This window comes from Montipora foliosa, chromosome 1 (assembly GCF_036669935.1).
Source record: "Montipora foliosa isolate CH-2021 chromosome 1, ASM3666993v2, whole genome shotgun sequence".
Taxonomy (NCBI): Eukaryota; Metazoa; Cnidaria; class Anthozoa; order Scleractinia; family Acroporidae; genus Montipora; species Montipora foliosa.
Window position 1 is genome coordinate 23,126,398 of NC_090869.1, and position 10,906 is coordinate 23,137,303.

At 40.6% G+C, this 10,906-nt stretch overlaps 2 protein-coding genes across 2 annotated transcripts in view; both read left to right on the top strand.

Moving 5' to 3' along the window:
• The first annotated feature begins 36 nt into the window (after positions 1–36).
• Positions 37–4,291, top strand: LOC137993703 (uncharacterized). Its single transcript, XM_068839682.1, has 2 exons — positions 37–1,178; positions 3,131–4,291. The coding sequence occupies exons 1-2, from the start codon at positions 54–56 to the stop codon at positions 3,461–3,463; spliced, it is 1,458 nt and encodes a 485-aa protein (XP_068695783.1). The 5' UTR covers positions 37–53; the 3' UTR covers positions 3,464–4,291.
• Positions 4,292–6,649: 2,358 nt separating this feature from the next.
• LOC137993693 (uncharacterized) overlaps positions 6,650–10,906 on the top strand; it is a 6,863-nt gene continuing 2,606 nt past the window's right edge. The window contains exons 1-2 of the mRNA XM_068839671.1: positions 6,650–7,961; positions 9,912–10,219. Of these exons, the coding sequence (XP_068695772.1) occupies positions 6,837–7,961; positions 9,912–10,219 (1,433 nt within the window). The 5' untranslated portion in view covers positions 6,650–6,836. The remainder of the gene's footprint in view (positions 7,962–9,911; positions 10,220–10,906) is intronic.

Here is a 10,906-nt window from a genome sequence, read left to right on the forward strand (position 1 = left end):
GAATCGAAACTTTGGCTGGAGGGAGTTTCCACAGAGGATTCGGGTAAATCAACATGGCTGCAAAATCTTTGAGCATCGCGTTTCAGGCTACCAACAGTGGGAGCCAGTTGCACGACTTGAACTCCACCACGGCGTTCGCTTCTCAAGTCATCACTGCGTCGTTCTCGGTGTTGTGTTATGTTCTTGTTTTGGTGTTTATTGTTCTTGGTGTTTGCTTGAAGTCGGTTTCGAAGCTCTTCTCCTCGCCTGCCATCTATATTTTCTTTCTCGTAGGAGGAATTATCACCACAGTGAATGTATTAAACACATGGCACGGGAATCTTGATGTAATGTGCTATCATCGGATAATCTCCGTGTTCCTTGTCGGAGTGGTTCTGGCCTTGCTAGGGGCAGTGTTGTTCTTTGAGAAACCTCGCAGCAGCACCGATCAACACACTCTTGGTCAGCATCAGCCGTCCATGGGGCTCCTTCTCACAATCATCACACTACCGCTCTGTGCGACCGAGTTGTTGATTCTGATCCAGGATAATGAGTCGCGAAAGAAAATCAAGGGAATTTCATGGCGTTTACTTGTAGTGAACGAATCGGTTTTCATAGTTCAAAAGGTTATTCAAGTCACAGTTTACGTTTGGCTGAGGGACTTCAAAGTCCGCGAAGCTTTCAAAGAAAACGCAAGCTTTTATTTCAAGGTGCTGGCGTTTTACAACTTCGTTGATTGGGTGGACTCGCAGGTAAACCTGGAATCAGGCGTTGATATGGAAGGAACAAAGGAATTTTATGGCCAATGGTTTGGTTTCTTGTTCAAGCTTTACGAAGCATTATTGATAGACTATCGTCTATTGTGCTCACTTTTGTTTCTGGAGCATTCATTTCAGGTTCAACACGAAACGGAAAATGTAGACAGGCTCGACGAAGAAGAAAGCGAAATCGAAAGATCCTTCATGTCAGTAGACCGGCTGAACAGGAACATTGGCTTTATCGTTGGCTTTTCTTGCTTGCTCGTCCCCTTCATTTGCGCGCTTTTCTATGTTCACAAGCTCCACCTTACAGTTTACACACGCGCAGTAGCTACCTTTCTTGGCTCGCTTACCATACTTGCCAGTGGAGTGGTACTGTTACTCAGGAACAGCTTTGATTATGACAAACGAGATAAGGAATCAATGGGTGTTAAGATAATGGTAAGAGCCGGAAATAAATTCTGTCACTTTGATAAAACAGTTTTGAAGCCTTTAATTTGAGAACCAATCCTCATCAAGATTCCACATTCTTATGGTCCTCGCATACGGAGACAGAAAAAACTATAGGAACAACCGTAGAATCGCGAGGCAAAATCAAGCCGTTCTCGGCTTTAGAATTTGCCGTTATCGTTTATTCTTAATTTGCAATAGTTTAGAACACCGACAAACCAAACAAGTTTATTTTCTACTCTTTTTTTTAACACATTGAAATAGAGCAACCCACCGCAACTATGAAGGCTGACTGTTTTAAAATGGGCATGCACTTTGTTGATCACCACAAATTTGAATGTGTTTTAGACTGAAAAACTGTTCATAAGCTATAGTTGAAACAGGTGCCAAACCTAACCTAAAATATCAGAGTGATTAATAAACCATTTTCACCGAGCACTTTGGGCATACAGCACACAATCTTTCATTTACTGAAATGGCTTTCTTACAAGTCCAGTTGTCACAGTACAGACAGTATTTCGCCAAAAGCGTTTAGGCTCTTATTTAAAGAGATTTGTTTAATTCAGGTGTGAAATTGTAAAAAAGAACGATAAAATACGACGTTTCGGACTAGTTATGACTGCATCATCTAGGAAACTATGTACAGGATGCAAATTACATGCAGTATTTGAAAGCGATGTTGATGCGAGAATTACCGTAACGAGAGGTGTAGGCTTAGCTACATAATTCAGGAATTTCTTTTGGGAATTTTAGAGAACAAAAAGAATTTTAGAATCTCTCGGGAATGTTAGAGAAAAATTGACAATTTCGAGAATTTTAGAGCAATTTGAACTTTCACCTGACATGTTGGAAACTTTTCACCCGCAAAAACTTTGACAAAACGTATTTTTTCGTATTCCAAGCTACCAGGACTGAGGTGTCAGTCCGTTCATATCCGTTCCTTATTAGCGGTTATTCAACAAAAGGGGTGCATCTAAGCAGCGGTTTCTCACCGTAGTTTCGGAATCCGGATCTTTGCTTGATAGCAAATATGGCAGACTTTGCACTATAAGAAACGAAATTTATAAGAATTTTCGGGAATTTTAGAGAGTTTTTGGAGAATTTCAGGCATTTCTAAAAGAATTTTAGAGCTACTGTTTGGAAAATTCCGGAAAGAATTTTAGACAATTTTTCGGGAATTATGTAGCTAAGCCTAAAGAGGTTCGAGTACTAGACAATTCTTTTTGACTGGATGGAGTAGGATTGCGAGGTTAGATTTGCCTTGCACTGAACAGTCAATTGGTTTTAATAACGCGAGGCGCGAAACAGTTACAGTATTGCAAATAATCGCGTTTTCAATTTCTTCCTCTTTTATTATTTTTTTCGCGTCGCTGTCATTGTTGCTGATTAAAAGCTCCTTGTTTAGGTTGAGAAAGGGAAATTCGTCTTTTTAAAACATCGAGGCATGTGAACGAATCTTGCAACATCCGGAGTTGGCGCTGTCGTTACCAATAGAGATTTATCTCTAGGCTCCCATCCCCAATCATATTTCTTTTTCGTTTGGAATCACAATTAGACGGTTCACATAGATTTCATTCAACCTAAACACAACAAGATAACGGAGACTCGATTCCATCAGGGGAACAAATGACTCCATCAAATTGACCTGCTTCCAACTGAATGGCTTCCAAGCTCAGTTGGTAGAGCATTGCACCCTCATCGCAGAGGTCATGGGTCAGAATGCCATTAAAGCCACCTGAATTTTTCAGTTGTTTATAAGAAGCAATTGCTGAAATTCTCCCGAAAAGTGCGCGGATCACGTTGTCTCTTTCTTTCATATCGGAGCCAATTATCTCTTTCGCAGCAATAGTTTGTTTAAAAGAAAAAGAATTTAATTTAATTTGAACCCCAAAAGGGCGTGTCAAAGAATGTGAAAATGATTCTTTCGTTTCCCTTCCTTAAAGGTGTGTTTCTTCGGCGCCACCGGTTTCTCAAGCTTGATGATCAAAGCAGCTCTTGCCGAATACTGGGCTTTGGGTACCAATGCTCATCATAGCTACCGCTGGGCAGGGGCACAATTGATTATGCGAGGGCTCACCACACTTTTCCTGATGTATTTGTTCCTGAAATTGAATCCGCGAGCCTTACCTCGCAGAAACCCGGAGGTGAGGGTTAACCACTTCCTGGTGCCAGTACTGATGTTTGGGATCATAGCAGATTTTGCCGCCTGTTTGGTGGATCAGCAAATCGGTCCTCTTGATCCTTATTTCAGATATTGTGAGCACTGGAGTCAGTAACTCAGTCAATTAATCTATCAACCAACACTAGGTTCCAGCCAGTTAACCAACAGGGAACTTAGCTGCTCCCCAAAGAAGCTCAAAGGAAATGTTCGTATTGAGCGAATCCACTTGACAAACGCAGTGTATAAAGTTATCAACGCATTGTTGAGCACAAGTATTCGGCTATCGGTAAACATCTTTTGGAAGCGCATGGTGACAAAAATCTTCTTAATGAGGACCAATTTTGTGTTCTTAAGAAGTGCCACGGGAAATTTAACTGCCGAGGCCTAGCCTTAATACTCAGAGTGACTCCATCAGTGCTAATGTCTTTGTTTAGCTTGTAGCATATTTTTATGTTACCTTTTTCTCTTAATGAATTTTTTTTTTCTTGTATTTATAGAATATTCACACCGTCTCTTTTTCACTTGATAATGACGTCCGAGAACGTCGAAACGTCGTGTATTTTTTAGCCGTGTATTTTTAACCATATTCACGAAATTTCTCAAATGTTTTTAAGAAACGTTTTCTGGCAAGTGTTTATAGCTAAATGTTTCAAAAGTCGCTTCTTTTTAATGGAAACAAAAGAAAAGGTTTAATTTGCATGATGATAGAGTTGAATTCTCGGAGGATTAGTTGGGTACTCCAACATGGCCGTCGTTCCATTGTTTTGGACCATCAACATGGCCGCCGTGACGTCACGTGAAAACACTCTATATGCATAACTTGACCCATCCAATGGGTCAATCAGTCAGTCAATCAATTAATCAACCAACCAATCAAACAAAGAAACAAACAATACATCTGTCAATCCACCCTGCTAGGAGACCCTTTCTTTCGCTTGCTCGATTTTGGCGTTCTCGAAAAAGACTCTGCATGAATGGAGTAAGATCTTTATTGAGGATGCGCTGCATGTTGCCAGGATGCAGTCTCGAACACAAGCCTAATATGCCAGATCTCGCCACCATATTGGTTTTCATGGTACAGCGGCCTCAATCATAACCATCGGTTTTGTCACTAAACGGACGCTCGCACTGGAAAAACCGGTTTGACGAGAGAAAACAAGATAGACTAGTCCAGAAGTTCGGGCTGCAGCGGCTTCAAAGAGTTGACGCGATTCGGGCAGAGCCACCTTTTCTTCTCCTCAGTAAAGAAAAAGACAAAAGGAGGCTCTGCTCGCGGGGTGCTGTCAATCCATCACCAAGAAATAATCACCCGTCCATTTTCTATCCATCCATCCACTTGTCATAATATTCTCTAATGGTTTCAGGAATTTGACATCTTTAATTTCAATGCTTTTCTTAGTTAATTTTTCAATTCAATTCATCCATCCGCGTGTCATCGTTCTTTCTAATGGGTCTAGGAATTTTCTTAGTTTTCTCATAACGTGGATACCATTTTACTTGCTTTCTTTAATGGGAGGGACTGGCAAAATGAGCTTGAACTCTACGACTCCTGTTTGTGCAATGCTAGACAACTGAGCGCATACCGCTGTTCTTTCTCTCTCGCTCTCCACCTCTAACTTCTGCTGGCAAAACGTCACTTGATCATAATAGGGGAAGCACTGGGGATGACAGAGATCCACTCCAGCTTGAGGAGCGGAGGGACATAGGACATACAGTACTAGAAACAGCAAACAGTGTCCCAAAGCCGTATGGACATTACACCGAAAAACCGCAAAAAACTGACCTCAAAATGGAAAAATCCGCGGACCAAAATTCAAACTTGTTGGTGTGAAACAGCAGGTTCAGTAGTCGGCACAAATGAAAGATACCGTTGCCCTTCTTCTTCTTCTTTTCCTTCTAAGGGTCTGCTTCGAAGAAATTGTTTGATATAAAACATCTCTTTCCTGTTGTAGAATGAAGATCAAAGACGCCCAACGGTCAAGTGTTCTCTATCTGCACGAGCTTGGGTCGACTATGCATCTTGGGTTCCTGATTCATGTGGGTTTGACCTTCCTTATTATGCAGACTCGTTTTGGCCGCCGCACTCTGACGCCATCAAGGGAGAGACTTACACTGTCAATTTAAGAAATAAGAGCTAAGATTTTTCAGTGCTCTAATGGTTTTTTTGAAAAAAGAAGCCTGCTCACGGGCTTAGAATAATAAAGTACAGTTACCAGTGGAACTAAAGTTCATAAAGCAGAATTTGTTCATATTGATTTTTCTTCGCAGTCAAAGAAACTGAAATTACTGGGAGTTAAATTACTTTCAGTTGTATATTTTTTCGTACCTCGATGAACCGTGAGAACTCGAGTACACCGTCAGAAAGTAAAATGGAAAATATTAAAAAAGGCAAAAAAAAAAAATCTAAGCTCAAATTAAATTAGCTGTTCAAATGACTATTTTATTGCTCATAAGTGGCATACAAGATATAGTTACTGGCAAATACAGAAAACATCAATTTTATCACTCGGCCATCCCATCAGACCAGGGGCCCGTTTCTCGAAGGACCCGCCGAAAAGCCATTTGTGAAACTGCCATTCGTTTGTTTTGGAAAGCTGATCTTCTAAGATGTTTTCAAGGTACCAAGAAGCAGAATAACTGTTAAGTTAAATAAACGTTAGCCCTTCGTCAGAGCGATTCGCTCTGACGAAGGGCTAACGCTCGAAACGTCAGCTTTTAGAATCTCTGTACGGTGGCCAATTTACATTATCAACTCCGTTGATAAAACCAAATTTTTGTATACTACTTCTCCAACGACGCAGCACCACAGTTTCTTTAGAAACTACCCCTTCATTCAGAATAACTGTTAAGTTTGACGCGGACTTAAACCCTCTCGTTTCTTGAGATGAAGAGGGAATTTTGACACCCGCAAAAAGCCCGAAAAGTTTCGGGAGTTTCGAGAAACGGACTCCAGATCCAAATAGGAAGTTTACGGTAACACAGGATGCAAAGACAATCACAGAAATCGAAAATACTTGATGAAGATGCAATGTTGTGTAATACCTTGTGGTCAGACAGAGGCAGGCTCATCACAAACACATTTCTTACCTTTTCGCGTACTTCTAAACGTCGGAATTGATACAATCATTCCACAAAACTTTTTTTTTTGCTTTATTCAGAGAGAATTTCGCTTTCCGGCAATCTTATATACCATATAAGGTCAAACTAAGATATGTGAGCTGATAACCGAGACTGAGTGAAGCAATCAGAGCACGAGAAATGCATTAACCGAGGCAGAAAATTTAATAAGGAGTATTTAAGGTCCGCGCTCTAGATCTGAAGGAGGCCACAAATTCATTCCCTCTGGCGTTATAAAATGCTTGCGCATACGAAACTTTAAATTAAAGCTATTTCATTTTGTTTTTTAAATTATTCGTTTCGCAACTGCGATCAGAAGAATCGAAACTTTGGCTGGAGGGAGTTTCCACAGAGGATTCGGGTAAATCAACATGGCTGCGAAATCTTTGAGCATCGCGTTTCAGGCTACCAACAGTGGGAGCCAGTTGCACGACTTGAACTCGACTACGGCGTTCGCTTCTCAAGTCATCACTGCGTCGTTCTCGGTGTTGTGTTATGTTCTTGTTTTGGTGTTTATTGTTCTTGGTGTTTGCTTGAAGTCGGTTTCGAAGCTCTTCTCCTCGCCTGCCATCTATATTTTCTTTCTCGTAGGAGGAATTATCACCACAGTGAATGTATTAAACACATGGCACGGGAATCTTGATGTAATGTGCTATCATCGGATAATCTCCGTGTTCCTTGTCGGAGTGGTTCTGGCCTTGCTAGGGGCAGTGTTGTTCTTTGAGAAACCTCGCAGCAGCACCGATCAACACACTCTTGGTCAGCATCAGCCGTCCATGGGGCTCCTTCTCACAATCATCACACTACCGCTCTGTGCGACCGAGTTGTTGATTCTGATCCAGGATAATGAGTCGCGAAAGAAAATCAAGGGAATTTCATGGCGTTTACTTGTAGTGAACGAATCGGTTTTCATAGTTCAAAAGGTTATTCAAGTCACAGTTTACGTTTGGCTGAGGGACTTCAAAGTCCGCGAAGCTTTCAAAGAAAACGCAAGCTTTTATTTCAAGGTGCTGGCGTTTTACAACTTCGTTGATTGGGTGGATTCGCAGGTAAACCTGGAATCAGGCGTTGATATGGAAGGAACAAAGGAATTTTATGGCCAATGGTTTGGTTTCTTGTTCAAGCTTTACGAAGCATTATTGATAGACTATCGTCTATTGTGCTCACTTTTGTTTCTGGAGCATTCATTTCAGGTTCAACACGAAACGGAAAATGTAGACAGGCTCGACGAAGAAGAAAGCGAAATCGAAAGATCCTTCATGTCAGTAGACCGGCTGAACAGGAACATTGGCTTTATCGTTGGCTTTTCTTGCTTGCTCGTCCCCTTCATTTGCGCGCTTTTCTATGTTCACAAGCTCCACCTTACAGTTTACACACGCGCTGTAGCTACCTTTCTTGGCTCGCTTACCATACTTGCCAGTGGAGTGGTACTGTTACTCAGGAACAGCTTTGATTATGACAAACGAGATAAGGAATCAATGGGTGTTAAGATAATGGTAAGAGCCGGAAATAAATTCTGTCACTTTGATAAAACAGTTTTAAAGCCTTTTATTTGAAAACCAATCCTCATCTAGATTCCAGATTCTTCTGGTCGTCGCATACGGAGACAGAAAAAACTATAGGAACAACCGTAGAATCGCGAGGCAAAATCAAGCCGTTCTCGGCTTCAGAATTTGTCGTTATCGTTTATTCTTAATTTGCAATAGTTTAGAACACCGACAAACCAAACAAGTTTATTTTCTACTTTTTTTTAACACATTGAAATAGAGCAACCCACCGCAACTATGAAGGCTGACTGTTTTAAAATGGGCATGCACTTTGTTGATCACCACAAATTTGAATGTGTTTTAGACTGAAAAACTTTTCATAAGCTATAGTTGAAACAGGTGCCAAACCTAACCTAAAATATCAGAGTGATTAATAAACCATTTTCACCGAGCACTTTGGGCATACAGCACACAATCTTTCATTTACTGAAATGGCTTTCTTACAAGTCCAGTTGTCACAGTACAGACAGTATTTCGCCAAAAGCGTTTAGGCTCTTATTAAAGAGATTTGTTTAATTCAGGTGTGAAATTGTAAAAAAGAACGATAAAATACGACGTTTCGGACTAGTTATGACTGCATCATCAAGGAAACTATGTACAGGATGCAAATTACATGCAGTATTTGAAAGCGATGTTGATGCGAGAATTACCGTAACGAGAGGTGTAGGCTTAGCTACATAATTCAGGAATTTCTTTTGGGAATTTTAGAGAACAAAAAGAATTTTAGAATCTCTCGGGAATGTTAGAGAAAAATTGACAATTTCGAGAATTTTAGAGCAATTTGAACTTTCACCTGACATGTTGGAAACTTTTCACCCGCAAAAACGTTAACAAAACGTATTTTTTCGTATTCCAACCTACCAGGACTGAGGTGTCAGTCCGTTCATATCCGTTCCTTATTAGCGGTTATTCAACAAAAGGGGTGCATCTAAGCAGCGGTTTCTCACCGTAGTTTCGGAATCCGGATCTTTGCTTGATAGCAAATATGGCAGACTTTTCACTATAAGAAACGAAATTTATAAGAATTTTCGGGAATTTTAGAGAGTTTTTGGAGAATTTCAGGCATTTCTAAAAGAATTTTAGAGCTACTGTTTGGAAAATTCCGGAAAGAATTTTAGACAATTTTTCGGGAATTATGTAGCTAAGCCTAAAGAGGTTCGAGTACTAGACAATTCTTTTTGACTGGATGGAGTAGGATTGCGAGGTTAGATTTGCCTTGCACTGAACAGTCAATTGGTTTTAATAACGCGAGGCGCGAAAACAGTTACAGTATTGCAAATAATCGCGTTTTCAATTTCTTCCTCTTTTATTATTTTTTTCGCGTCGCTGTCATCGTTGCTGATTAAAAGCTCCTTGTTTAGGTTGAGAAAGAGAAATTCGTCTTTTTAAAACATCGAGGCATGTGAACGAATCTTGCAACATCCGGAGTCGGCGCTGTCGTTACCAATAGAGATTTATCTCTAGGCTCCCATCCCCAATCAATTTTCTTTTTCGTTTGGAATCACAATTAGACGTTTCACATAGATTTCATTCAACCTAAACACAACAAGATAACGGAGACTCGATTCCATCAGGGGAACAAATGACTCCATCAAATTGACCTGCTTCCAACTGAATGGCTTCCAAGCTCAGTTGGTAGAGCATTGCACCCTCATCGCAGAGGTCATGGGTCAGAATGCCATTAAAGCCACCTGAATTTTTCAGTTGTTTATAAGAAGCAATTGCTGAAATTCTCCCGAAAAGTGCGCGGATCACGTTGTCTCTTTCTTTCATACCGGAGCCAATTATCTCTTTCGCAGCAATAGTTTGTTTAAAAGAAAAAGAATTTAATTTAATTTGAACCCCAAAAGGGCGTGTCAAAGAATGTGAAAATGATTCTTTCGTTTCCCTTCCTTAAAGGTGTGTTTCTTCGGCGCCACCGGTTTCTCAAGCTTGATGATCAAAGCAGCTCTTGCCGAATACTGGGCTTTGGGTACCAATGCTCATCATAGCTACCGCTGGGCAGGGGCAGAATTGATTATGCGAGGGCTCACCACACTTTTCCTGATGTATTTGTTCCTGAAATTGAATCCGCGAGCCTTACCTCGCAGAAACCCGGAGGTGAGGGTTAACCACTTCCTGGTGCCAGTACTGATGTTTGGGATCATAGCAGATTTTGCCGCCTGTTTGGTGGATCAGCAAATCGGTCCTCTTGATCCTTATTTCAGGTATTGTGAGCACTGGAGTCAGTAACTCAGTCAATTAATCTATCAACCAATCAACCCTCCTACCTTTCTATCAACCAGCCACACTAGGTTCCAGCCAGTTAACCAACAGGGAACTTAGCTGCTCCCCAAAGAAGCTCAAAGTAAATGTTCGCATTGAGAGAATCCACTTGACAAACGCAGTGTATAAAGTTATCAACGCATTGTTGAGCACAAGTATTCGGCTATCGGTAAACATCTTTTGCAAGCGCATGGTGACAAAAATCTTCTTAATGAGGACCAATTTTGTGTTCTTAAGAAGTGCCACGGGAAATTTAACTGCCGAGGCCTAGCCTTAATACTCAGAGTGACTCCATCAGTGCTAATGTCTTTGTTTAGCTTGTAGCATATTTTTATGTTACCTTTTTCTCTTAATGAATTTTTTTTTTTCTTGTATTTATAAAATATTCACACCGTCTCTTTTTCACTTGATAATGACGTCCGAGAACGTCGAAACGTCGTGTATTTTTTAGCCGTGTATTTTTAACCATATTCACGAAATTTCTCAAATGTTTTTAAGAAACGTTTTCTGGCAAGTGTTTATAGCTAAATGTTTCAAAAGTCGCTTGTTTTTAATGGAAACAAAAGAAAAGGTTTAATTTGCATGATGATAGAGTTGAATTCTCGGAGGATTAGTTGGGTACTCCAACA